This window comes from Tursiops truncatus, chromosome 2, assembly GCF_011762595.2.
Source record: "Tursiops truncatus isolate mTurTru1 chromosome 2, mTurTru1.mat.Y, whole genome shotgun sequence".
NCBI lineage: Eukaryota > Metazoa > Chordata > Mammalia > Artiodactyla > Delphinidae > Tursiops > Tursiops truncatus.
The window spans coordinates 1316815-1342738 of NC_047035.1; the positions used below are offsets into that span (position 1 = coordinate 1316815).

Below are 25924 nucleotides of genomic sequence, written 5' to 3' on the forward strand. Positions count from 1 at the left end.
CTCTGCCCCCTTTCCGCGCCGCGAGCCCGCCGGTAGCTGTCCGTGGTGCTGACCGCAGGCGCGGCCCGCGCTCGGCCGCTGCGCACGCGTCCCGGGCGGGGCGCGCAGGACCCCGCCGGCGCCGCCACTGCGCAGCCTCCCGCGCGGATCCGGCCTGGCTTGCGCGCGGCGCCGGGAGACTCCCGCGGCCTCGTCTCCCGGCCTGCGCCCCTCGTCCCGCGTCGCCAGCCAGCCCCGCGGCCTCCTCCGGCTGCTTCCTCGGCCCGCCTGGCCCCGCCATGGCGCTCAACAATTTCCTCTTCGCGCAGTGCGTCTGCTACTTCCTGGCCTTTCTGTTCAGCTTCGTGGTGGTGGTGCCGCTGTCCGAGAATGGCCACGACTTCCGCGGCCGCTGCCTGCTCTTCACCGAGGGCATGTGGCTGAGCGCCAACCTGACGGCGCAGGAGGGCGAGCGCTTCACCGTGCAGGAGTGGGGCCCGCCGGCCGCCTGCCGCTTCAGCCTGCTGGCCAGCCTCCTCTCGCTGTTGCTCGCCGCGGCGCACGCCTGGCGCACGCTCTTCTTCCTCTGCAAGGGACACGAGGGGTAAGTGGGGGCCTCGCAGCTGCCCTGCACCGACAGACGCAGCCCTTACCCCTGGCACGGCCCCCCTTCCGTGCCCACAGCGTCCCAGGCTCTCCCTGACAAGGAGGAGGGTGAGTCCCTGCGTCTCCCCATGGTCTCAGAGGCCCGAAAATACCAACCATCGTCCCTCACCACTTCCACGGAAACCGCCCTTTGTCTACACGCAGAACCGAGGGGCCATGGCGTTCTCCGTACCAGGACAGTGCTTCCCTCTCCAAGCGCGCATCACCACCCACACTCCAAGCGCGATGCATGTGTTGCATCGTCATCTCGGAGCCGATTTGGGCCTCCCTCTCTGGCCCAGCGGGGCCCACGCCCGTCAGCACCGCGGACAGCTCCCAGCCGGGTTTGGCCTGCTCCCAGCTCCGGGTGGAGCGGGAGGGACCAGGCAGGCAGGGGGCCGACCCGGCAACAGGGCATCCTCCCCCGTTCCCATCCCCCTGGGAAGGAAAGCCGGAGGGAAGCCCTCGAGGCCCACCGCTATGGCACACACCTTGGTCGGGGGATGGGGGAGAGGGAGCAGCAGGTGTGTGGGGCCCCGCTAGCTTCCGCCCCCCTCCCCCCCACCCCCCTGGGCTCCATTTTTCTCTTCACCTTGTCCTGTCCTGGCTCTGTTTTGTGAGAGGGTGGGATGTGGGTCCCTGGGCTGGGGTTCTCAGCCAGTAACACTCCCTGGGCCTCTACCCCTGTGGGACCCTGTGTGGCCGGCCCCACCCACGCCCAGGCTGGGATCCCTGCGCCCTGGAGCGGCCAGGTCTCCTGCAGAGGCCCCGGGAGGCCGCTCCTGCCTGTTGCCTGCCCTCACATCTACGTGGGAAGTCCACGCCTTCTCCCAGACTCTGCCCCCACCCTCACCCCCATCCATCATCTGCTGGTAGTTTTTAGTGGCTTTTCACTTCTTCCGGGGAGCGGGGCTCTGAGGCTGTGAGTGGGCAGGGACTCCTGAGAGCTCTCAGCTTGGCTTTGGCGTGGAGAGAGGGGCGGGAGAGAGGAAGGGGGGGCTGCAGGTTGAGGAGGAAAGGGACAGCTGAGGCTGGGGGAGGGGGTGAAATCCCAGCAACCCATGTGTATGAGTTTCCAGGGGCTGCTGTAACAGAGCACCACAAACTGGGGCTTAAGGCAATTTATTCTCTTACAGTTCTGGAGGCCAGAAGCCCCAAATTAAGGTGTTGTCAGGGTTGGTTCCCTCTGGGGGGTTAACATTTTCCAGGCCTCTTCCTAGCTTGTGGCGGCCGCTGCAACCCCTGATGTCCCTTGCTTAGGCCTTTGTCGCTCCAATCTCTGTCTCCCTGTCCACATGGCCTCTTCTCTCTTTCCTTCTTCTCATAAGGATGCTAGTCATTGGATTTGGGGCCCACCCTAAATCCAGGATGACCTCATCCTGAGATCTTTAGCTTAATGACACCCACAAAGACCCCGTTTCCAAATAAGTCACATTCACAGGTACTGGGGGTGCAGATGTGGGCATACGTTGTCAGGGGATGCAATTCAACCCAGTGCACGAAAGTTCTGCATTCGGGGTCTGCAGAAGCCATGTGTCAGCCCGGGGCGTCCTCCGGGTGCCGTGTGTGGGGTGGGAGCTCTTCCCAGGGTGAGCCCGGGCCAGTCCCGGGGGGCGCCTGCCCTGCTTCTCCTTCCCTCCACCGCACGATGGCTGGTGTCCCGAGGAGGCTTTGAGACACATCTGCACCTGCGGTGCCAAGCCCACGTGGTGCCCGGTCGGAGTCTCCAGTGCAGGTTGGGGCTGGGGAAGCATCTCTGATTACGAGACAGGGTCTGAGGCAGAGGAGGGGCGGTCAGCAGGCGGGGCAGGTCGAGGTCCCTTCAGTCTGGAAGCTGAGGGCAGCGGGCACAGGCCAGGTGGGGGCCACGGCTTGGTCATCAGCTGACGCCCATGGTTCCAGCTTGTCCCTACAAGACAGGTGACCTCAAGGCATTCAGGGTCTACCTGGTGAGGACGCGTAAGCAGCTCTGTAGGTGGGGCCCAGCCCTCTGTGGCTCTGAGTGGTGGGAGATTTCAGAGGCACCACCAGAGGCTGGGAGCTAAGAGCCCAGAGCCTGCAAGGAAGGAATCCTGGTCACGCAGGACCACCTGTTTCACACAAGTTGGGCAGCAAACCTAGGAACCTAGGGACAGCTTCTGTCCTTCGTCATCTCATAGAAGGTGTCTGTCAGCTCTGTGAAACCATCCCCATCCCCATCTTAGAGACAGAAAACTGAGGCTTGGGAGTGTACATGCCTCCTGTGCCCTTTCACTGTGCCTGTCCCCTGAGGACAGAGGGGACCTGTGCTCCCATGGAGGCGGCCTGGCTGGAGGAACACTTAGGGTCCTCTGTCCCTTTGCATCAGTCCTAGGGGCTCATCTGTCCTGCCACCAGCGGCCTCGACCATGGCAGCCAAGGCTGGGCCACCCTTCTCTTCTCCAGGGACATCTGTTGCAGAATGTCCTTCTCAGCCCTCAGGAATTCCGGCCCAAGGCCACAGGTTGTCCCGCTGCCTGTTCCCACCCTGTCCACCACACAAGGCAGTTGGTCAGCTGTGATGACATCTGTCACAAGTGTCATCCTTTCTTCTTAGTTCGGGTTGTAGGAGCAGCTCAAAGCTCTTGTGGATGTCCAGGCCATGGCTATGCACCTGAGGGGACCCTGGGCTGGCGTACGCATACCTGTTCACCTCTGTGTGCTCAGGGCTGAGCATGGGGCATGGTGCCCAGGAGTTACCAAATTAGTGATTGTTGAGTGAATGACGGCAAGGTTCCTGCCCCTTGAAGTTTGCAGCTTCACAGCCACTCACGGGCCCTGATGCCTTTGCAGATTCACAGTCTGACCAAGGGTTCAGCCCTCTGGGCTCGCTGTGTCAGCCAGGTCTGGACCTGTGGGAAGGCTGGGTCTGCCTTGTCCAGCCACGGGCAGGACGGTCAGCTGAGGGCAGCCAATTCCGGCACAGTTGTTGGTCAAGCTGCATAGACCAGGCGAGCAGGTGCTGGGTGGGTAAAGGGACTCGGGACGCCCAGGAAGCCGGGAAGGGCAGGTAGAGAGAGCAGTGTGATGGACGATGGCTCTCAGGGGTGTTGATGGCCACCGGACATCCGGCCCATGAAGGACACCACTGCCCTCCTTAGACTTGGGTTCTTTTGTTTGTTTGTTTTTTTGCGGTACGCGGGCTTCTCACTGTTGTGGCCTTTCCCGCTGCGGAGCACAGGCTCCGGACGCTCAGGCTCAGCGGCCATGGCTCACGGGCCCAGCCGCTCCGCGGCATGTGGGATCTTCCCGGACCGGGGCACGAACCCATGTCCCCGGCATCGACAGGCGGACTCTCAACCACTGCGCCACCAGGGAAGCCCTGGACTTGGGTTTTTAGGGGGCCCTGCCTGTTTAGGGTTTAGCGTGCACCCTAATTCTCCTAAGAGTCCAACCTCAGACCGAGACCCAGGGTGGAACTCTACACTTTGATCTGTGTGAGGGGCTCACGGCTGGGTCTCGAGCTCGTGGTCAGACGCAGTGTCCGTGATGCCAGCTCCCTCCTCGTGCAGTGTGTCTCTGTGCGAATTGGGGACCCCTGATGGCTTGTGCCCAGGGGTGTGAAGGGTAAGGGGTCCGGGCAGCTTTCTGTACAGGGGGTGTCCTCCCGGTTGCTGGCTGGGGGAAGGAGTGAGTGGATCAGTGGCCCCTGTGGCTTCCGGGGCCATTGCTGTTTCGGGCCCCTGGCTGAGCTGAGGGTGAGTCGGGCCTGGGGGCCGGGCAGCTTTGCCGGTCCACGTTGCAGTGGTTTGTGATTGACGGCTGGGGAGCGCTGGGTTCAAACGGCCCATCTGCCTGCCCACACGTGTCCCTCAGCCTGCAGGTCGCTCCCAGGGCTTCCTAGGATAGCTGTCGCCATGGAGATGGCGCGTCCAGGCGGGGCACCCTGACAGGCAGCGGGAGAAAGATGAAGTTAACCCTGTGAGTGCTGGGCTCCCGTTCCTGACCGCTGCCCCGGCCTGTCGCTGGGAGGAGGGGGTGGGAGTCGTGTTGTGAATGCTGGGGGGCCGGGGCCAAGGGAGGCTCTCACACACCCGATTCTTCAGAAATCTGTAAAGCCAGAGCACATGCCAAGGAAATGACCAGAAGCCGACGGGAAGGGTAAGAGGAGGCTGCTGGCTGGCAGGACCCCAGCACGGGCCCTTCCCTGTCTCGTGGGATGGAGACCCCAAAACTGTGCCCATTTAACAGGGATGCGGCCGGAGTGTCGGTGGTTTCTGGCTCTCAGAGACTGTGCTGTAAATCGCCCTGAGAGGTGGGTAGGGGCAGCTCTCGACGGGTCGGCCGTGTCTCAGGCCCGCTGTGCCAGGGGTCCCACGAGGGCGCTGCTGTGCACGCGGGGTGAGGGGCCCTCCTGGGCCTCTAGAGTTCGGTGCATGATGGGCTTGGGGCCCCCCAGCGAGGAGGAGCAGGGTTTGACGCCGGCTGGTCGCCCGCTGGCCTGCCCTCTGCACCCTGGCCGTCCCTCCTCCCACAAGCCCCGCTGCGGACAGGCTTCCTGGGGGGACAGCAGAGGGCTGTCAGGGGGCGGAGGGCACCTAGGGAACCGGCCGTCCCAGGGGGCTGGACTTCTGTGCCGAGAGCGGCCTGCTCCTCTGCTCTGCCTGTGGCGGCTCGTCCCCGGCCTCCCTGGGACCGCCACGTTCTCCTTGGCTGGAGCCGAGTGTCCATCCAAGATGGAGACGCCAGGGGCGTAGGCTCTGCATAACTTCTGCTTTCCTCGGAGCACCAGCTCCTGGGAAGGGGGGCTCCAGTGGGCTGGGCCTTCCCCAACCCCCCAGCCCCACCCAGCCCCACGCTGCCCCCCGGGGGGCACAGCTGGCCGTGAGCCCGTCTCCAAATCTGGTTCCCAAGGGTGACTCAGCTTCTCCATCCCTGCGTCCCGCACCCCATCTTCTGCGGCGACACAGGCCCCAGCCCGAGGGCTCCAGCTGTGCCCGTGGCTTGGGGGTCAGAGGGCGGTGAGCCCGGCCCGGCCTGGATGCTGGGCTGAGGTCTGTCCTGGGGGGATGAGAGCTCCTGAGCCGCCCCGCAGCTACGTGCCCTTCACCCACATAAGCTCCCTCAGTTCCCACCGTAATCCGATGTGACAGAGCAGAAATTGAGGCCCCCAGAGCGCCTTGCAGAGTGAAGGTCGCACAGCTGGCCAAGGGCAGGCGGGCTTGACACCGTCTCCGCTCCGTGACAGCGTCGGAGGGGGATGGGCCATAACGTACCTCTCTTCATAACTATAGGCCCCTGGCCCCTAATTCGAGCTCTCAGGGCCAGATGGATTTTGCCGTTCAGAATTGTGTCCATCAGGGTCCCAGGTGGGATTGATGACCACCCAAGTGAGGAGAACCTGAGGACTAAGGTGTGGGCCAGGTGTGGGGCCCTGTCGCCATGCCCGGCCGAGGGGCTGGGCAGGGTTCCGTGGATGAGGCCGCCCAGAGGGACACCTTTTGGTGGAGGGACGCCGCCAGCCTGAGGCTGCCCCCAGGAGGGACCTGGTGATGAACACCCCCCACCCCCACTGTCACGTCCCCCGGGACCCCATTGGCTGGATGCAACCAGGAGCCAGGGAGAGGGCGGCGCCCTCCGTTCGGCCCCCCAGGCGGAGGATGGACGGGCCGGGATCTGAAGAGCAGCTGCACACGATGGTCCAGTTCGGGCAGGGACTGTGGTGCCGCCCCCACGGGGTGAGACACAGCAGGGCGTGGGCGGCTTGAAGCGCGAGCACAGTGAACACACACCCGACACTGAGCTGGGCGAGGACCGCGGACGCCCGGTGAGCGCAGGCGCGCTTGCGCCGCCTGGACCAGCCTTTGGAGAATCGCGGACGGGGGGCTGTGGCAGGCGTGGAGCTCCTGCGCAGGGCTCTCACCTTCGTCCCGTTGGCCTGGATCCTGGGTGTGGAGGCCCCACGTGTATGCGGGGGTACGAGTGCAAACATGGGGCCAGACCCGCTGTCCCTGCCCTTTCAGGGGTGACTGTTGGGGTTTCAGGAACGTGCTCGCCCCTCCTCTGACGCTGTTGTCGGGGTGGCTCAAGCCCTCCAGCCTTGACACTCGGCGGGGCGGCCCTGGATTGGGCCTGTCGATAGCAGCCCTGAGGGATCTTTCCCTGGGGATGCGGACGGTCCCGGCTGTGACAAAGCAGCCCGGTCATTCGTGCTGTGAGTCGGGCACTGGTGACCTCGGTTTACCATCTGCCCGTTTTCCTGAGGCAGCTCCTGGGCCGGGACTGCGGCATCCATGCTGCGCTGTCCTCGGGGCCCAGCACAGGGTGGGTGGAGGCCCAGAGAGCGTCGGGCGGGTGGATAAACGAAAGAAAGAAACAACAGACGCAGGAGCGGCGCGTCCATCGCCGCTCGGCCTCGGCCGAGTCACCGCCTCCGGTGACGACAACTTTGATGTTTTCTTGGCTGAAACCCCAGCTGCCACCTTGTTTAGTGAATGTTCCCCGTGGAGCCAGATTTGGTCGGTCATTTCCCTCAGATTCAATGTACGGCAAGCACTGTCCACATCACACCTGCAGCAGGTTAGATGCTGTCCCACGTGGGGGCATTCCCTCTGCCCACCCCGCCCCTGCCGTGGGGCAGCCCTGCGCCCCCTGCCCCCTGCGGCATCAGCTCGGCCGACTGCTCTCCTGCAGGACTCTGGATCTCCAGGGGGTGTTTTGGAGATGGTGGGACGGTGGATGCTTGTGGGCCGGCAGGAGAGTCTGGTGGGCGGGTGTTCCCACCACGTCCCTCCCCCCACCCGCCGTGCCATCGGAGGGCAAACGTCGGCGCCCTCTGAAAGCACCCCGGTGGGGGCCACGCTCCCATGGACCCTGGAGAGGCCCTGACCCCATGGGGCGTTGCAGCCTGGCCCTGAGCAAGCTCTGCCCTCTCGGCCCTGCCTCCTGGGTCCCCCAGGTGCCCGCTCTGGTCACCCCTTGGCCTTTCAGGTTTCAGTGGAGAAATCAGAGCAGGGTCACAGACCCCCGGGCAGGTGCAGGCCAGCCGCATTGATGACTGTGTGGGTAAATGGCCTTGGTGGGTACCCGTGAGGGTGATCCACCTTGAAAGGCTGTCTGACCTTTTCAGCATGGGTGCTGGTTCCGATGCTTCGGAACCAGGCGGCCTCGGGTTTGAATGGTGGCCGTGACTCTGCTATAAGACGGTCCCCAGTCCCGGGCTTTGGGAGGACGGGCTGGGCAGCTCTGGCCGGCGCGTGGGCCTGCGGGGTGAGGAACGCTGCCGGAGGGGAAACGACCTCTGGTGGCCCCGCTTGGCCCTACCCCGTCATCGGGGGCCCAACCCCAGCTGGGAACCCGCGGGTCGGGGGCTGCCTTCCTGCTGCCGCCTGGCCCGCAGGGGTGCTGTGGAGATGGGGGTGGCGCGGTGACCGCCCCTCCCCCCCCTCGCTGCAGCTCCTTCCTCCACGCCTTCCTGAACCTGCTGGTCAGCGCCTTCGTGGTCTGCCTGGTCTTCATCGCCAGCACCATCGTGAGCGTGGGCTTCAGCATGTGGTGTGATGCTGTCACTGAGAAGGGCACCGTGCCCCACAGGTGCGCCCTGGGCCCCGCCCGCCTGTCCTAGGATGATGGCTTCCTGCACGAACCCCACCCTGAGCCCGCAGCTTTGCTCATCCCGCCTGATCCCCGCCCCGTGCACACCTGGCCACCCCTGCCCTGGGGCCCATGCCCCCTCCCCAGTTCAGGGAGCCCACAGCAGCTTCACACAATAGCAGGGGCCCCACAGACCCTGGGGGTGGATCGGGGTATGGTGGGGGATGGAGGCCTAGGAGGTCGGAGGTTCTGGCTTCCCCGTCATTGCTGACACGCGGTTGGGTGACGGGACCCCCTAGGGTGGGCTCCAGGTCCCGGAAGGCCCTGGAGAGCCGGCCCTGTGCTGCCGTTGGGGGCAGAGGCCTGGGCCCAGGTGTGGTAATGAGGAGGGCGTGGAATGTAAGGATGGAGGGGGTGGGGACGGTGAGGGACGGGAGTGGAAGTTTCTGGTCGGAGGGCGTCTGGGACAGAGGCCTTCGGGGCTGGGACGGATGCTCTGGCCCTGAGCCAGGGGCCATCTCTGGCTTGGGGGCGGCCCAAGGTGGAGCATGGTGACTCCCTGACCCCCAGCAAAGGGCTGCCCCCTGCCCAGCCCTAAGGGGCACCATCCAGTGCCCCAGGCCATTCCCCTGGAAAGGCAGGGACCCTGGGTTACCTCTTCCAGAGACTCCAGATTCTTTCTTCAAGAAAAATCAGATCTGGAACCTTGAAGTACAGAATGGACAGAAGATCCGAAGTGGGCGGGGGCGGGGCGCATCTACCTGCTTATCCTGCACTTTTACCTTGGGGGCCCCGGGGCGCCTCTGTAGCAGCTTGGGGCACACAGCAGAGGAAAGTTCAGGCACCCTGGGTGGGTGGCTCTTTTGCGGTCCACACCAGGGCAGCCCTCTGTGGGCTGGGGCCTTGCCCATGCTGAGCTGTGCCCTGCCTGATGGGCCCCCGGCCACCTGCTTTCTCACCCTGCCCCCCCTCGACCCCCCAGAGCCGTCGGAGCATGGCGGGCCCCTGGGTATGGCCTTGGGCTTCTCTAGAAAGAGTCTCTTTACCCTCACAAACTCCATTTCCAGCCCTTAAACCCCATCCTCCAGGCCCTTCCAGGGCCTGCCTGGACCTCTGGGCCTCCCTCTTCCAGGCCTCACGCTCCCGTTAACGTGTCCTGACATCTCGGGATGCTACGGGCCCCTGAGCCCAGGCCTCATTCACTCCAGGCTTCTGAGGCTGGCCTGGCCCAGCCTGTCTACAGACGAGGAGCTTGTGCAGGTCACCAGCACGCTGTAGTTTGCCCTGCTGTTCCCCGCTGTTGCACTGGCCCGTGCCGCCAGCCCCAGGAGGTGAAGAGTGAGCGGGTCAGGTGGGCGGGGCTGCCCCCATGGACGCCCACGGCGCTTCAGCCGGGCTACTGTGTGGCTCAGTCCGGGGACCAAGGGGCTAGAAGCAGCAGCCCTGCGCCCCTGCTTCTGAGGCCCCTGGCTCTGCAGTGCTGTGCAGCTGCGGGGGCCAAGGCTGGAGTCTCCAGGAGAGTGACGGGCAGCGCTGGTGGCCCCCACTGTCCAGCGCCAGATGGGGGCCGGGTGGGCAGGTTCCCTGCCCCACAGGTGGGGCCCCACCCCACCTTGGGGGCAGCCCCTCGCCGTTCGGGGGTGATGCTCTGCACCCCCCATGCTTGGTCCCCCAGAAGTCCCCATCCACCCTGCGTCTTGCCATTTTAGCTGCGAAGAGCTCCAGGACATCGATTTGGAACTGAACGTGGACAACTCCGCCTTCTATGATCAGTTCGCGATGGCCCAGGTGGGTGGAGCTGCCCGGGCAGGAGGGAGGCCTGCATCGTCAGGCAGGGGGCCATTCACTGCTAACATTCACCGAGTGCACAGCCCATCCCCTCACCCCAGCCGGGCAGGAAACACACTCGTAGCTAAGGACGGTGCCAGGCAGGGGAGGTAGAGCTGGGTGAGCACTGGGCTGGGGGAGCAGTCGGGAAGGCTTCCCGGCGGACGGCAGGATCCTGGAGACTGAGAGGATGTTTGCAGGGGGGGGGGAGGGGTGGGCTGTGGGGCGTCCTAGGAGGAGGGAACAGCTAGCTTCTGAGCTAACTGCAGAAGCGGGGAGGCCTGGGGAGTGAGGGGGTGGCCCTGTGCCGGGTGGCGCTGGGAAGGGAGCCGGGCGTCATCCTGGGTCTGCAGTGCCGGGCCCGGGAGTCTGGATTCTGGTCCTGGCACCAGGTGGGCCCTCAGATAGACGCTTGAGGGCTCACAGTGGGTCCCCAGGGAGGGATGCCGAGGCAGTGTCTGAGGAAGGGGGTCCCGGGAGGGGGTCCGCCCCTGCATTTGGAGGAGCCCCCAGCCACTGTCAGGGAGACCCCTCTCCTCCAACCCTGCCCTTGTACCAGCTTCGTCCCCTACCCTCCAGGAGACCACGGGGCAACTCTGGGGGCCCTGTCTGCTGGAACACAGGCATGTCAGGACATGTGGTCAGAGAGGGCCTGTCCCTCAAAATCTGCTTCTGACCCTGACGATGACCCTGATGGCAGGGATGACGGGGCCCCCCGGGCAGGGGGCGGATCCTTTCAGCATGGGGCAGGGCTCACCAGCCTGCAGGTCCACCTCTGGACCCGCGTTGGCCAGTGGCTGGTCTGAGGACGCTTTCTATGGTGAGGAGCCCTGTGGAGGGCGCTGGACGTCGTGTGGGTCCAGCTGAGATGAGCTGAGCCTGCCAGAGACACCTTCACACGAATGTAGTGGGAGATGTTCCAGCCTGAATTTATGGAATTTATGCCGATCAGCTCAGGAAGGCACAGGCTAAGTCTGCTGACAGACACCCTCAACTGAGCCAGTTTAGTTGCAGCTCGAGGCTGGTTCTGATTAAACTGTTTCCCCTTCACCTGTTTGGAAACAGCAGATAAAGGTCAATTTCTTCCGGCGACTGGAACAGGCTCCATTACGGATGGAACGAGCTCCCTTGGAGCCGCGCGGCCCCAGCTCCTCGCGGGCCCTGTCGGGGTGCGAGCGTGGGCAGTTCCCAAAGCGTCTGCACAGCTTGGGGGCCGGGAGGGCCGCCAGATGCCGGGGCTGACGTCCCCGTCCTGTCCTGTCCCCGCAGCACCTCGTTCCTTCCCCAGCGGGTCCGTCCTTTTCCCGGGGGGCGGGTGGTGGCCACTGGGTCTGGCTGGCCCCCTCACCCCGCCCTCTGCCCCCCACAGTTCGGCCTCTGGGCCTCGTGGCTGGCCTGGTTGGCCATCACCATCCTGGCCTTCCTGAAAGTCTACCACAACTACCGCCAGGAGGACCTGCTGGACAAGCTGGTCCACGAGAAGGAGCTGCTGCTGGCCAGGCCGGCCCCCCACGCCTCCTTCCAGGGCGAGAAGAGCGCCGTCATCTAGGCCTGGCCCCGGACGCCCCGTCCAGGGCACATGGCCTGCCCTGGGGCCGCGGCCGGGGCTCTGCCCGGCCCCCCGCGACTTGCATGCCTCCCCTCGGCACTGCGTGTACTGAGCGACCCCCTCACCAGGCGCCCCGTTCCCAGCCTGAGCCGCGTGTGGACAAGAATCCCACCACCTGCGAGATAGAGGCGAGTGTGGGACGGAGCTGCCCTCTGGCCCCGGTGGTCCCCACCCAGGGCTGAGTCCACTCTGCTGCGGCTCCAGAGCCCCGGGGTCCAGACTCATCTCAGCTCAAGAAGCACAGGGACGGGGGGCTGGGCCTGGCGTCAGGTGGTGGCTTCCCGGGCGTCCTGGGGACTTGCCTGGGGAGGCCGGGGGGGCCCCCGTGTGGGCTGGGCCTGGGCTTGGGGTCGGAGACATGGACTCCAGATGTGGAGATGCCATTTCTCAGGGGAGCGGGGGCCAGGTGCCACTGTGGGTGTCTGTGTGCCTGTGAGGGTGTGCGTGTGTGTGTGTGCACATGGGCCTGCATGGCGAGGTGTGAGCGTGTGTGAATGTGGGTGTGAGTGTGCAGGTGAGCGTGCCCATACACAGGTGTGTGGGAATGTGCAGGTATGGGTGGAGACCGGAGCGGGCAGCTGTCTGCAACCCCGTCCCCGGGTGCCCCCAGGGCCCCTTGCACCCCAGAGGAGGGGGCTGCCTTCCCAACTCAGGAGGCCTCGAGGGCAGGGTCCTGCCCCCTAGGCAGCAGGTGGAGGAGCTGGGAGGGGAACTGGGACCCTGGGGCTCGGTGACAAGCCACCAGGGGGCTGCTTGGCTGTGGCCCTCCCTCCTCTCGGGGCTCCCCGGCTTCCGCATCCTGTCCTCCGTGTCCTGTCCGGGATTGGGGTGCCCGAGGTGTAAGCATGCCCCGCCCCTCCCCTGAGCTTAGTAAATAGTTTCCTGGTCCAGCCCGCGTGCCAGTTTGCCCCCCACCCTCCAGGGGAAGGTGAGCCCCCCGCTCCCCATGTCCATGGCTCTCACCACCAGTGGATGGTTCAGTCTCCCCAAAAGCGGGGCAACAGGGCGTCCAGAGGCCACGGATCTGGGCCTGGGTCAAGGTGCCAGGTGTGGCGGGTAGCCCGGGCCCGGGAGGCGAGGCTGCAGGTCACCTGTCATGACCTGCTCGGCTGGCACCTTTTGGGAGTGGGGGCTTGGGACCAGGGTGACTGAGGTTCCTGGCATCTCAGATGCTCTGGCCCCGGGCCTGGCTGAGAGTTTTGGGAAGCGCAGCAGGGTCCTTGGGGAGGTGTTTTGACAGAACCTGAGGCCCCCGAGGGGATGCGCCTGCCCTAGTCCGCCGGCCGTGGGGACCCTGTCTGGCCCTGGACAGTTCCTGGTCTCCAGCAGAAGGTGGGGTGGCTCTGCCTTGTCCCCCATCAGGTAGCAGCCGTCTGGGCCCTGGAGGGAGGAGCAGGGCCAGGATGTGGGCTTCTGGAGCCCGAGGGTCTGCTGCGGATTTGACACTTGTGGGTGGCCTGGAGCTGGCCTGAGCAGCTCCTTGGTCAGGCTAGCAGACACCTGCGTGCACGTACAGAGCGGGCCTGTTGCTGACACACTGGCTGGCTGCACCGGCACCCCCAGACATCCCCACCCCGGGGGCTTCTGGGAAAGGTACAGCTGGCCCCGGGGAGGGGGTACTGGGACAGGAGCCGCGCGCCCTTGCAGTGGGCAGGGGACGGACCCTCCGGGGCTGGACAGGAGGGGTGGCCGTGCCTCTGAGGCTCCTGAGGTGGGTCCACCCGATCGCTTCCATGATGCCTTGCTTCTCCCCGCTGCTGTTTGATAATGGACATCGTGTTTTACTTCCACTTCTGGCTTAACTGAAAGTAAAGATTCTTAAACTTAAATGTATCCATCTATGTCTCAAGTCAAAATAGAAACAAAAATACCTGAGCCTCTAAAGTGGACAAGCAGGAATCTCTTTGCCCGTCTTTTCTCCGCCTCCAGTTTGCCTTTTCTCCATTGTTCTATCTGCTTTCGATTTAAGACTTAAAGCACTGCACTCCGTGTTTGCTCCTGGAGTTCCCGAAACTTACTAGGAACTGGGAGTTGGTCCCCCTCCCCCACAGTGGCTGTACCCTCACATCCGCACATTCTCTCATGGGTTCCGTTCTCACTGCTTCCCGTCGAGACTTCACGGGTGTGAGGATGGATTTCAAATTTTGGAATTCTTGGGGTTGCCGGGTACACCTTGAGCAATATTTTTCCGAAAACAATGGGGGTCATGGTCTCTGGGACCCTCCAGGGCTGAGCATGTCTTTGCAGTGAACGAACAGCCCTTAGCTGAGCGCAGCGGGCCAGGAGGAGGGGAGTGCCGCAGCCCAGCCCCTTCTGGGCGGCTCCCCGCCCCACCCCGCCCCCAGTACCTGCCCCAGGGCTGTGGCACTCATTAACCTGCTTACCCTCTTCAGGGGGCAGGTGAGATGAGGCTGGGGGGTGGGTGGGCTGGGGGTGTGATGCTGGAGGGTCCCAGAGGGCCAGGGCCCGGAGCCCCGCCGTGGTCCCCCTAGGCCACCGCTCCTGGAGGTGGGCCCCTCTCGACTGGGCTCCCCACTCGGGGCTCCCCAAGTCCTGAAACCCAAAGGGACCCCGAAGGCTACCGCCCCGGTCCCTGAGGCCAGAGGGGACGGCTTGCCCACCTCTGCGTCAGCCGCTGGAGTGACTCCCACCGCAAATCAGTCCCCATCTCCCTCCTCTGGATAATAGTCCCCAGACTGGAAGAGGTGGCAGCGTGTTTTAATAGAGAATCGGCGTCTCCCCGCGTAAGCCGTGGGAACAGACGCTTAGAGAAGGCCCGCGGGAGGCGCGGCACGGCGCCCGCGGCTGCGTAGACACTCGTCCGAAGGTTACGGGGGTGCAGCCTCTCCCCTAGCGGTGCCTCCTGGTGTCTGACCCTGGGCCTCCCTGCTTCGTTCAGGGCCCCGCTCCATGCAGCGTCTGAGGGGACCCTGGGCTCTGTCATCACGTGGCCTCCTTGGCCTGGAACGGGGTTGAAGGCTCGGCGTCTACACAGTCATGGGACTCCCAGGCCGCGCGGCGCCGGCTGGGACCCTGGCGCAGACGGCTGTGTCCTGAGGGTGGTGGGGTCCTCTCGGCCCCCTGATGTCCTTTCTGCGCCAGCCACACCCCCAGGCCGACGGCTAGGCAAGAGGGCATCCCCAGGCCTTGGGCCCGGTGCAGGTGTCAGACAAGCTGGGGGCTCCGGGGCCATGCCCTGCACGTGGCTGCAGGAGGGAGTACCCCCCGCCCCGCAGCCAGCGCCTCTCCCGCAGGGGTTTCGGGGTCTGGGCTGCAGGCCCCAAGCAGCAAAAGCCCGGTTGTACCTCCTCCCAGGACTCCCACAGACACAGGGAGGGTGTCCCCGTCCTCGAGGGGCTACACACGGCCACATCCGGGCCGGGCCCAAAGTCACAAGAGTTCCCGCTGGGGCGAGGGAGGGGCCCAAGGGGTAGGCTGGGGGCTGGAACCCGTGGGTCCCTGAGTTTCAGTGGTGGAATTCTTGTTCTCCTAAAACCTCACAGGGCACCCTAACATGTGAACTAGGAGGGGCTGCCTGCTTGGAGCTGGGGGCTGCCTGCCGTATCCAAGGCCGCAGCACCCCACGTCTGATCTCAAGCCGTGGGGCCCGCTTTCCCAGTCACCCTGCCTGCAGCAGCCCCGCTGAGTCCAGGGCTCAGGGCTGTCTGGAAGCCCCCAGCCCCGACCTGGGGCTCTCCCTCTGCAGTGCTGCCCCTGGGCCTGGGGGAGGTGAGCGCCGGCCATCAGAGCTGCAGGAGGTGACGCCAGCAGGCCAGGGCCACGAGCTGCAGACGCACGCGGAGGGCCAGGAGCCGGGCCCGGAGGTCCTCCAGGGCCAGTGCCACGGGCTCAGCCCGGCTGCAGCACAGCCCCAGCGCCAGCACCAGCAGGACGCACGCCGTCAGCCGCAGGATCAGGGCACCGTCGCGGGGCCTGCGCCGGCCGGGCGCTGGGGCCGAGGGGGACAGTGAGGACCCTTGGGCGCCCGCCTCCCCGCAGAGCTGGTGGGGAGGCTGCGGTGGGCGGGCACCTCGGTGCTGCCCGTCGGGTGGGCCCCCGCGGCGAGGGTCTCCCCGTCCCTATCTGGGCCTGCGATCTCCTTGCAACAGGGCCTCCCGTAGGCTCTGCCCTCGCACCCTCCCTGGGGAAGGAGTGAGGGGGGCAGACGGTACCCCGGGGGTGCTGCCGCCGACCCGTGACTGTCAGGGACCCATGGCCCTGCTGGGGTGGGGAGCCCGGCTGGAGTGGTGGGGGGTCTGGCCGTGGCCTGGAGATGGGGCTGTGCTGGGCAAGCGTGTGGGCTGGGCTTTGAGGGATGAGGGCCGAGGGCTCAGAACTTACCCCTGGCCGTGGCGGAGGGCTCCCTGCAGGCGATGTCTGGGGAGGAGAGGAGGGTGGGTTCGGGCGGAGCGGGGGGCCACCCCGCTCGGAAGGCTCGCGCCAGCCAGAGCCCCCGGGGCCCCTCCTCTCACCCGCCTACCCTAAGGACCCCAAGACGGGCTGGGTCAGCTAGAGCTTCCCCGCTTTACAGATGGAGACTCAGGTCCCCGCGGGTCCTGACCCGGCCGGCTGTCCATATCCCCCGGCCCGCCAGGCTGCCCGACACCACCCAGGGTTCTGCCCCAGCCTCACTGATTCAGATTCTAGCTTCCAGGTGCCGGCGCTGCTCTCAGAGCCTCCCGGGGGCCCTGCGGGAGTGTGGGGTGTCCCCTGCAGCAGCCTAGGAGGAGGAGGCTGCAGGGGTCCTGGGGGGCAGCAGGGCCTGGCACTTTGGAGAGGCAGGCAGGACCCCCCACCTCCTGTCCATTCCACTTAGCTCACTGGGGGACCCCAGACCAGCCCCGGACTGTCTGGGCCCTGACTCCCCACCTGAGAGTCTCTGCTTCTGGGGCTGCTGGGAAGCTCTGGAGGCGGGCGCTGAGCTGTGCTCTGGGGGTTGGGGGCTGGACCGGGGAGGGCAGGGTGGGTGAGGACCCCTGCGGGAGGCCCGGACCCGACGTTTACGATGGGCCTTCAAGGGAGACACTGACACACGTCGGGGGAGTGAGTTTTATCCGCAACTTGGCGGGACTCAGGGAGCACCTCCCTTGGGGGGCTGTGGAAGCAGAATCTAAGCTGCTCCCACGATCCCCCCAGGTCCTCACCTTTGTGGGGTCCCCTCTGCTTAGTGTGGGGGCTTGCGACTTGCTTCTACCAACAGAACATGGCAAAGGGGCAGGGGTTCTGCAGCCGCGATGGAAATCCCCACAGCGGACTGAGTCAATCAAAGGGAGATTGTCCTGGGTGGGCCTGGCCTAATCAGGCGAGCTCTTTATAAAAGAGGGTCACATAAAACAGCTGCAAGGATGCGAATTCTGCAAATAACGCTGTGAGTTTGGAATAGGGCCCCGAGCCTCAGGTGAGGCCCAGCCTTGGCTGACACCCTGATGCCTGCCTTGTGCCACCCTGAGCAGAGGACCAGCTTTGCTGCGCCCAGAACCCTGACCCACGGGACCACTGAGATAATCGGCGTGCGTTGCCTGAAGCTGCTATGTTGTGCTGATTTGTTATGAGGCATCGCTAGCTGATACAAGGGCACTGTCCCACGGGAAGGCTGGAGGAGGAGTGAGGTAGACGGGTGGAGAGGGGGCTCTGGGGGCAGCACCAGGACCCTAGGGCCAGGGGGCGGGGAGAATTTGGGAGGTGGGCAGTGAAGGCTGAGGGGGTGGGAGGAGCTGAGGGAAGGAAGAGCGGGTGGGCTCTGGGAACGCCTAGCCACTGGCCTTTTTCAGGAAGACAGTAATGACTTGGGAAGCTCTGGTTCTATTTTTCCTGCCAGTCGCTGTTTCTTTGACCAGCACTCTGTTCAGACCGACCCCGTGGGCCTGGGTTTTATTGGGGTTACACCTGTGAGGACAGGGCAGTGACTGTGGTCCCTGCGGACAGCCCTCGGTGAGATCCTGGGTGATGTCCCCCCACCCCGCCTGGCCCGCTCGCCTCTTACAGTGGACGGCCACCTCCAGGGGCTCGCGGAACCGCACGTGCCTCGTGGTCCTCCGTGGCTCGGCCCCATGGCTGTGGCGCTCCTGCGGGCTTCGTCTCAGGATAGAGGGGGGGCCCTTCCTGTCGTCCTCCTGGGGGGCGGGAAGCAGAGGGAGGCAGGCAGGAGTGAGCCCCTCCCGCCCAGCACCCCCGAGGCTGGAGACAGGCAGCCCCTGCTGCGTCCCTGCCGTCTCCTCTGGCTTTATGCAGCAGGGACCAGACAGGGGCGTGGAGACCCTCTGCGGACCTGCCCCGGCCCCAGCCTGGCCATCTGACCCCCTAGGGCTGCTGCCAAGTGGTCAGGGCTGGGACAAGCCACCGGGACTGGTCACGACTGGATGGCCGTGTTAGCGGGGACGGGTGCGGTCCGTGATCACGCAGGCCTGTGTCTCCCGCCCTGGCTCTGCCCCCACCCATCCCGACGGGGTCCGGCATCACTTCTCCATGTCAGTAACAGTGACAGCGGTTGTGGCTGGCATCCCCCGAGGACTGACTGCCTTCACGTCTGAGCTGTGCACACGGAACCTCCCTGCGCCCCAGGGGGCTCTGCCTGGTGGCCTCCTCTGTCCAGGGGAGGCCCTGCCCGAGCTCAGCGCCCTGTGACTGCCCAGCAGCACCACCCGGAGCCCGCCGTGGGACAGCTCTCGCCACACACTGGGCCGCGGTCGCTTACCTGTGAACGAGGGGAGGTATCTGAGCAGGAGACCACTGGCCCAGGGCGGGGGGCAGAGCCTGGACACAGCCCACCCAGGGGCCGCCCTCCCACCCACTGTGTGTTTGGAAGGTGGAGCCAGCAGCCCGCCCGACCTCAGTGTTCCCATCTATCAAATGGGGGCAGCAGGCTGTTCTGCACGGACACCCTGTGAGTCGGGGCCGTCTGTGAGACGGCCTCCTGCTGGGGGGGCCACCGGCTGAGTGAGTCTGCCACTGGCCTTCGGGGCTGAGGCGGTCCTGCAGGGGCGGGAGACCCACCCGGGCCCGGGGTTTGGCCCAGCTCGTGGCTGTCCTGTTCCCGCAGCTGGGACACCTAAGTTTGTGGCCTGCACTGGCCAGCAATGAGCTCAGAGGCTAGATCAGGACTCAGGGCCTGAAGTCGGGGCCCCACTTGCTCCTTGGGGAGACCCCCTTACACTCCCTCCCTCTCCTGCTGCTGCCAACTCTCCCTCGTCCTGGACCCGGTCCTGACAGGCTGTGTCCTGTCACCTCGCTGTCCTGCTGTCTCCACCCACCCCCACTCCAACACCTGCCTCCCTGCGCCACCAGACTTGCTGCTGCCCTGCTCCCGAGCCCCCCATGGCTCCCACGTCCTCTGCCTCTGCCGCCCTTCCCAGCCCCTGGGACTCTCTGCTCTGACCCATCCTCCAGGCCCCTTGTATGCTCTACCCCCACCTTCAGCCCTGGCCAGATGCTGTGCACTCCTGGTCATTCTGTGCCCCAGCCTGGGGGCCTCTAACCCTCTCTGCCAGCCCCCCTCCAGCCCCCCAACCCAGCCATTTCCCTCCCGGGGGTCCTGGGGCTGCGGACAGCTCGGGGAAAGGGCAGGGACCACATTTCCCTCTTCTGCTCTCCCTCCCTGCCTCCAGCTGAGGCCCCCTCCGCCAGCCCAGCGCCCACCCAGGGCCCTGCCGCACCCTCCCCGCCCTGAGCACGGGTGAGCCTGGAGCCGCCTCCTCATTCTTTCTGGTCCGATGCCGCGTCTCTGGCAGGGAGTCGGGGCTCAGGGCGTGTGCCGCCGTCTTCATTTACTGGAACATGGTCCTAAGATAAGCAAAGACATTATTTATTGCAGACGGAACACTCCTCATAGGACTGAAATAAGAGGAGGAGGGGTTCTTCCCAGGAAGCTGGGCTGGCTTCCCTCTTCCCATCAGCCTGGCCCACAAGCAGATGCTGCTTTCCCTTGAGGTGCTCCGGGTGCAGAGGACTCCTGCCTGCTCGACACCGAGACGTCAGCAGCTTCCCCTGCCGCCAATCTTCCTAATTACCAGCCTTAATGGCTGCGTAATATTCTACAGGGCTGATCCCATGATTTACAGCCACCCTCCTCCGGAGGTTTGCATTTTATTATTGTCACTTGCGGTTTCTTTAGGTCACTTGCAATTCTCTGAGGCCATAGATAAGACTGCAATAAGCATCATTGCTGCCCTGCTTCTCGGGATGCTCCAGGCGTGAATGATGGGGTCCAGGGCTGGGCTTTGTCAGGGCTTCACAGGGGCTAGGAAAGCCTTCTCCAGGGGTTCGTGGGGGGGCTGCAGCTGGTGGGCCCGCCCCTCAGTCCTGCCTAGACTCTCTCTCTCCCTCCCCCTCTCTCCCGGAGTTCGGATTGCTCATGTACTAGGTGTAAGGTGGTACTGCCCTCTCTCATCAGTGAGCCTCTGATTGCAGCGTCTCCCATCTCTCCTCACTAACTGCAGCCCTTCTGGTGTGAATTTTCTTTCACATCCTTTGAAGGTCCTTGACTTTTGAGACGTCCCCCTGTCCTGCTCCCACCGGGCCTGAGCAGGTGAAGCCCGGCAGGCATTTGGCCTCAGTCCTTTGAGGGCCCTGTGGGGTGAGGGCCCCCCACCCCTGCCTCCTTGTACATGCGGGGCAACGTGGACACCAGGGGCTGTTGCCAGGTCCTCTCTGCCCCCCTCCCCCTGGGCCATGAGACGGGGTGGGGTGGCACGGGAGCCATCTCCCCTCCTATCCCCAGCCCCAGGCTCTGCCAGGGGTCTCTGGTCTGGGTCCCTGGCGGCCATCACTGCTCCCTTCCTGTGCGGTCAGATGTTTGCACTTTATGAGGAGGGTTCTGGCTTCCATCCACCCTCCAAGGACGCTGCCCCCGGGGGCTGAGATGGAGCTGAGTACGGGCACCTCAGATGAGCTCCTTCGGGGCCTCCCCAGAGGGGAGCTGCCAGGTGGGGGAGGGCTGCAAGGGGGGCCGGTTTGGGGGAGGGCTTTCTCCGCCTGGGAGAGGACAGGCCGGCCATTCAGTTATTTAAAAAAGGAGCAATTTTCTCCTATCTGAGTATCAGGCTTTTTATTGCAAATAGGGTCGTGGGGGAGCCGGCCAGCCTGGGGAGGAGGGGCGGGGAGGGAGGCCTTATCTGAAGGACCGGGTCTCACAAAGGGTGGCCTGGGGGCCCAGCTTCAGCACGGGGGGAGGGGGGCGGGGGTGGGGAGGTGACAGCGTCACTGCCAGTGGGCCCAGCTGTCGAGCCCCTACTGTGCCCCGGGCCCTCCCCCCAGGCCGGGGGTGGTGGGACAATGTGTGTGTGTGCACAGCCGTGTGAGCACTTGTGTGTTTGTGAGTGTGCACGTGCGGGTGTCCATAGATGTACGTGTGTGCACGTGTGTGTGCGCGTGCTGTGTGTACACATGTGCGAGTGTGTATGTGAGTGTGCCTGTATGCATGTGTGTGCCTGCAACTGGGTGTGCACGTGTGTGTACGTGCGTGTGTGCAAGTGCAGTGTGGTGTGTGTCCCTGGCAGCTCTGCGCTTCCAGGGCAGGCCGCGGCTCCATCCTGTGCCCCCTGTGACCTTGTGTGACCTTGGCAAGTCTCTTAACCTCCCGGTGCCTCAGTTTGCTCGGCTGAAAATGGAAACGGCGGTAGCAGCTTCCCCCGTGGCTCCGGTGGGGGTGAGTGAGGCAGCTCACGTCAGGGCTCAGAGGCGACCTGGGGACCCGCCTGTGCTCACGGCCATCAGCCGTGGTCATCACTCAGGGAGAGGGCGTGACCACCTGGCACGGAGCCTGCGTACACGGTGAGAGCCTCCTGTGGGACGTCCCCTCTCCCGCGCCTCTCATGAGCCCTGGGCCCTCTCCGGCCTGGGCCTTTGCCTGGGCCTTGCTCTGCTCCCAGGTGCTCCCCGAGCCCCCCGAGCCCCCCGTCCTCACCCCGCCCGGCAGCCTTGCTCAGGCTCCAGCTTCCCCCTGCCAAGAGGAAGTGGGGCCTCTGCAGACCCCCAGGACTGGCCTGAGTCCTGGGTTCTGCCCTTTTGTCTCAGGAGCCTCGGTCAAGCGGAGGGCCTGCCCCAGGCCTCAGTTTCCCCACCAGGAAAACGGAGGAGGAGTGTGCAGCTCTGGTTGGCTCAGCAGGTAAGGGCTGCTCCGGGTACCACCTCTCGCCTGCCTCCCAGGCCTCCTCCGGCGCCAGGAAGGCCCCCTCCACCCCGGCTGGATGGCGAGGACAGAGCCCCATGCGGGAGCGAGAGGCCTTGGGCTCTGGCGGGGACAGCGTGTAATACGAGCGCCCTGGCCCTCCGGCTGCCTCGTGACAGATGGGTGATACCTCGTGACAGATGGGTGATAAAGGGTGGAGATAGCCCTGGGCCTGGGCCTGCGGAGTGTCACCCCCGCTCTGCCGCGCCTCTGCTTGGGGAGGGCACGCCCCCTGAGGGTGGACACCTGCCCTGGGCTCCCCCAGAGCTTCTGTGACAGTGCTGCAGGCCCTGCAGGGTGCCGAGCGGGGGTCCTCAGGCTTCCGCCCGCGTTCCAGGAGAAGGGGGTCTGGCCAGGACTACACGCCCACAAGACCCCCATCCTGACGGTCCGCTCGGTTTGGGCGAGCACCCTCCCTCCCGCCCTGCCTTGACGCGACGCCTTTGGGAGACAGCGATCACACCCACAGGGGGCCCTGCAGCCCAGCTCTCCACCCCTGTCCCCCACCCCGCCCGCTCCCCCGGCCTCCAGAGGGGTGCTGGCTGGGCAGGGCCCACTCCACCTGGTTCACCGCCTCAAGCAATGCTGAGTCCCGGGTCCAGCCACCTGTCCTGCTGCCTGCACCTGCCCCACCACTTGTGGCGCCGCTCACTGGCCCGCCTGCTGTGGGCCCGGCTGTCGGGGCCCCGCTCCGGCCCCCGCGGCCCGCTGGCACGTCTCTGTCCTCACTGAGGGGCCTCTGAGACCCCCGGCGCGGTGCCGGCCCTGCACAGGGAGGGCCCTTCCTTGGCTCTGACCCCACGCCTGGCACCCGGCTCAGCACCCACACCTGCTCCATCACCCCTCGAACCCTCCCTGTGCCTGTGCGCCCGTGGGGACCCCAGGGCTCAGGGGACAGACAAGCTTGCCGAGTCCCACAGCCCCCAGGAGCCCCGGGCTTGGGTCAGCGGCGCCACGGCCGGGCCCCTCCCGCTGTCCTGTTGCAGCAGACACCGGCTCCGGGGCTGGCAGAGCCCGCCAGGACCTTGCCGGGGAGGCTGAGCTCCTGCGCCGCAACTCACACACCACATACACATGCACACAACACATGCCACACACGTACACACACCCCCCCCCGCAGCCACACACATGCACACAACACATGCCACACACGTACACACCCCCCCACAGCCACACACATGCACACAACACATGCCACACACGTACACACCCCCCCCCCGCAGCCACACACATGCACACAACACATGCCACACACGTACACACCCCCCACAGCCACACACACTCATACGCACACACCACACACACACAATCCACATGTACACATATCACATACAAACACACACACTCGTACACATATGCACATACCACATCCCACACACACGTTTCTCTCTCACACACACACACACGCACACGCACACGCACACTGCTCGGCCCACCTGGGTTCCTGCAGCTGTCGCAACCCTGCGTGCGCTCGCGCACCTGACGGCCTATAATCCGCTGGTGATTAGAGCCTCCGGCACAGTGGGAACCGGAGCCGCGGCGGCTCGCAGGCCAGCCGAGAAGTTTCCATTACAGCCACGGGGCAGTGGCCTCAGCGGTCCTCTGGGCTGTCCTGCCCTGAGGCGTCTGCTGGCAGTTTGACCCCCTGCCCAGAGCAGCTTGGCTGAATTAAGGGGCCTGAGACCACGAGCTGCGCGTTTCCTCAGCTGGGAAACGGGACGGAGGCGGTGGACACCCCCATGCTGGCCTTCCCTCTGGAGGGCGGGGAGCAGAGTGAGGGCGGCTGGCTCCCAGCTGCTCCCAGCCCAGAGCTCACGGCCTGGCAGCTTCCCAGATCACACCATGTCTGAATTAAGCCAGGGGAGGCCCCGGGGGGCTGGCCTTGCTCCCTAGGCCTGTCCGGCGTGGGGATCCAGAGAGTGGGAACTGGCCTGGTGGCCCCGAGGCCCCTTCCACGCTGAGATGCGAGGCCCACACCTTTCTAGGGCGCATTCAGGACGTGGGGTGGCAGCAGGACCGGGTGATGGCTGTGTGCCTGCTGGGTGCGTGGGGGAGCCAACCTCGGCCTCGGGAGCCCCAGGTGATAGGGCAGGTGGACCCCCACCCAGACACCGGCCACATCAGCCCAATTTCCAGCCCTCAGGTTCTGCCCACTGTCCAGAGTGCCGTCGAGATGGAGAGCTAAGCCTCCCAGGGTACCTGCACACAGCAAGCGCCAAATAAATGCTGCGCCCTGAGCCCCACGTGCACGGTGGGCCGGGATCCGGATTCCCTCTGATGGAGTCAGCTCAGAAAAGAGCCGTGTCTCTGGGGCTGCCCAAAAGCCATGGCCTGGGCTCAAGTGACCCCAGTAACGCATCTGTTCCCTCTGGGAACAGCAGGGCCCCCGCGGACCTCTGGGAAGGCTTGCTGGTGTCAGTGCCCGACCCTGCAGCCTGTGCCGCGGCCCGTGCAAGGTACCCAGGTCCCATGAACCCTGGCTCCCGTGCCTCGGAAGGCTTGGGTCCTCGCGTGGTGGAGCGTGGAGGGACCCACAGTCCAGCTTCGCCTGCACATGGCCTCAGGCAGGAACGTGGATGAAGGGCCGGTGGGGCCCTCATGTCAGGCCTGGCCGCGGGGGAGGGGCTCAGAGCACCAGTGGCCTGGGACATGGCTGAGTGCACCGGCCACCCACCCTGTACACACCAAACACGAGGTTCAGAGGGGCCGGGGCTTCTGACGTCACCCGCTGCCTGGTTTGCCTGGGACCGTACTCGAATGAGCGCTGAAAGCGCACAGCACGGGTGGGTGGGATGGGCGGCCCCCCAGCCCCCGTCCAGGGCCACAGTGCGCGCTGCCCGGCCTCAGTCCACGGCCCACGCCCGCCTGCAGCGGGGTCTCCGCCCGCGTCCATTTTGGGGAATCTCTCTGCTCCGGCAGCCTCATTCCCAGATGGGGAGTGAGCGTCACCTGTGCCCCTGAGTGGCTCTCACCTGGCTCCCTCCTGGGTCTGTGCGGGGTGCTGCCGGCTGGGCTCTGTGGCGCCCCCCAGTGGGCACCGTGCAGCATAGCCCTGGCCTGGTCCCGCTGGCGGTGCCCTTCCTGTGCCGGAAGGGCAGGTGCTGGGCTGGGCTTCCGGGTGCTGGAGAGGCGGGTGCTGGGCTGCTCAGGTGAACGGGGCCGCGACTGCCCAGCCTCCTGCTGCCCTGGTGGGAGCTGCTGCCTGCCTGCCTGTGGAGCCAATCTGTGGCCAGCCTGTGTCCCCGCCCCAGGCCCCTCTGCCAGGTTGCAGAGCCCGGCCAGCTGGCAGGGGCTGAGCTATAATTACCTCTCCTCTTTGGCAGAAATAGCAGCGACCCCAAGGACAAGGCACTGGCCCCAGAGCGGGAGCGGAGGTGGCCGTTTCCCAGGCCCTGAGAACACAGGCCAAGCCTGCAGGAAAGACGGGGGGGCAGTGCCCCCTCCCTGCCCTCCAGACCCACGTGTGTCTTCCCAGGCCGGCTCTGGAGATGTGCAGCTCTTGGAAAACCCAAGGGCCGGCATCAGAGGCAGAGTGTTGGGTGGGGGGGAGGCAGAGGGTGGGGTGATGTGGGGGCCTGGCGGGGTGCAGGCTGTAGGAGGGTGGGGTGATAACAGAGATAACAGAGTCCAGCCCCCGACTGACGCTGCCCCAGGGTGGAGCCCTGAAAAAGAGAGGGGCCGGCCCTGACCCCCGCTCCTGCACCCTCATGCATCCTGCTTTGGGGTCCCAGGAGGAAAAGGCAAAGCACAGATCCCAGGCTGCCGATTAAGGGCACAACGGCTGAGTCCCGACGTTGCCTCAGAGCTAGTAAGTTACCCGAGCAAACTGCTACGTGGGCAGCGGGACAGGGCATCCTCAGCGACAGCCGGCGCCGGCCGTTCCCTCCTCTCGGGTCGGCAAGAGGGGACGTAAACGTCTGCCCTGGAGCCCCAGCCTGAGCAGTGCAGCACCTCCTGCGGTGGGACAGGCCCCAGCCCCCCGTGGACAGGAAGCCGACAGAGGTGGCCTTGTGGCAAGGGCTCAGTGGGAGGGGGTCTCGTGTGACTCTAGGACCCCCTGCGCCCAGCCCGCCTCCAGAAAACGGCTCAGAAACTCCATCCCTCGGCCGCCCTGCCCACCCCCAGTTTTTGTAAATAAAAGTGAGCAG

At 65.3% G+C, this 25924-nt stretch overlaps 2 protein-coding genes across 3 annotated transcripts; one reads left to right on the forward strand and one right to left on the reverse strand.

Moving 5' to 3' along the window:
• Positions 1 to 278: 278 nt before the first annotated feature.
• Positions 279 to 11636, forward strand: TMEM179 (transmembrane protein 179). Its single transcript, XM_033852541.2, has 4 exons — positions 279 to 583; positions 8038 to 8175; positions 9885 to 9963; positions 11372 to 11636. Exons 1-4 carry the CDS (start codon positions 279 to 281, stop codon positions 11549 to 11551), a joined length of 702 nt encoding a protein of 233 aa, XP_033708432.1. The 3' UTR covers positions 11552 to 11636.
• A 2683-nt stretch (positions 11637 to 14319) lies between these two features.
• Positions 14320 to 25151, reverse strand: C2H14orf180 (chromosome 2 C14orf180 homolog). 2 transcript variants are annotated; one of them, XM_033852542.2, is made up of 5 exons: positions 24749 to 25151; positions 19264 to 19390; positions 17595 to 17724; positions 15953 to 15988; positions 14320 to 15560 (listed from the first exon to the last, which is right to left on the reverse strand). In XM_033852542.2, the coding sequence occupies exons 2-5, from the start codon at positions 19372 to 19374 to the stop codon at positions 15355 to 15357; spliced, it is 483 nt and encodes a 160-aa protein (XP_033708433.1). In that variant the 5' UTR covers positions 19375 to 19390; positions 24749 to 25151; the 3' UTR covers positions 14320 to 15354. The 2 variants fall into 2 exon arrangements, with proteins under 2 accessions (XP_033708433.1, XP_073656099.1); XM_073799998.1 differs by lacking the exon at positions 24749 to 25151 and adding an exon at positions 23213 to 23528.
• Positions 25152 to 25924: the final 773 nt, after the last annotated feature.

What these genes read in the sequence shown, in the direction of transcription:
- C2H14orf180 (XM_033852542.2), bottom strand. Translation starts at nt 19,374, where the DNA reads ATGAAGACGGCGGCACACGCCCTGAGCCCCGACTCCCTGCCAGAGACG. An exon ending in CCTGGAGGTGGCCGTCCACT is followed by an intron (nt 15,989 to 17,594) that starts GTAAGAGGCGAG and finishes TCTCCTCCCCAG; the next exon opens with ACATCGCCTGCAGGGAGCCC. An exon ending in GCCCTCCGCCACGGCCAGGG is followed by an intron (nt 15,561 to 15,952) that starts GTAAGTTCTGAG and finishes CCTCGGCCCCAG; the next exon opens with CGCCCGGCCGGCGCAGGCCC.
- TMEM179 (XM_033852541.2), top strand. Translation starts at nt 279, where the DNA reads ATGGCGCTCAACAATTTCCTCTTCGCGCAGTGCGTCTGCTACTTCCTG. An exon ending in AAGGGCACCGTGCCCCACAG is followed by an intron (nt 8,176 to 9,884) that starts GTGCGCCCTGGG and finishes TTGCCATTTTAG; the next exon opens with CTGCGAAGAGCTCCAGGACA. An exon ending in ATCAGTTCGCGATGGCCCAG is followed by an intron (nt 9,964 to 11,371) that starts GTGGGTGGAGCT and finishes TGCCCCCCACAG; the next exon opens with TTCGGCCTCTGGGCCTCGTG.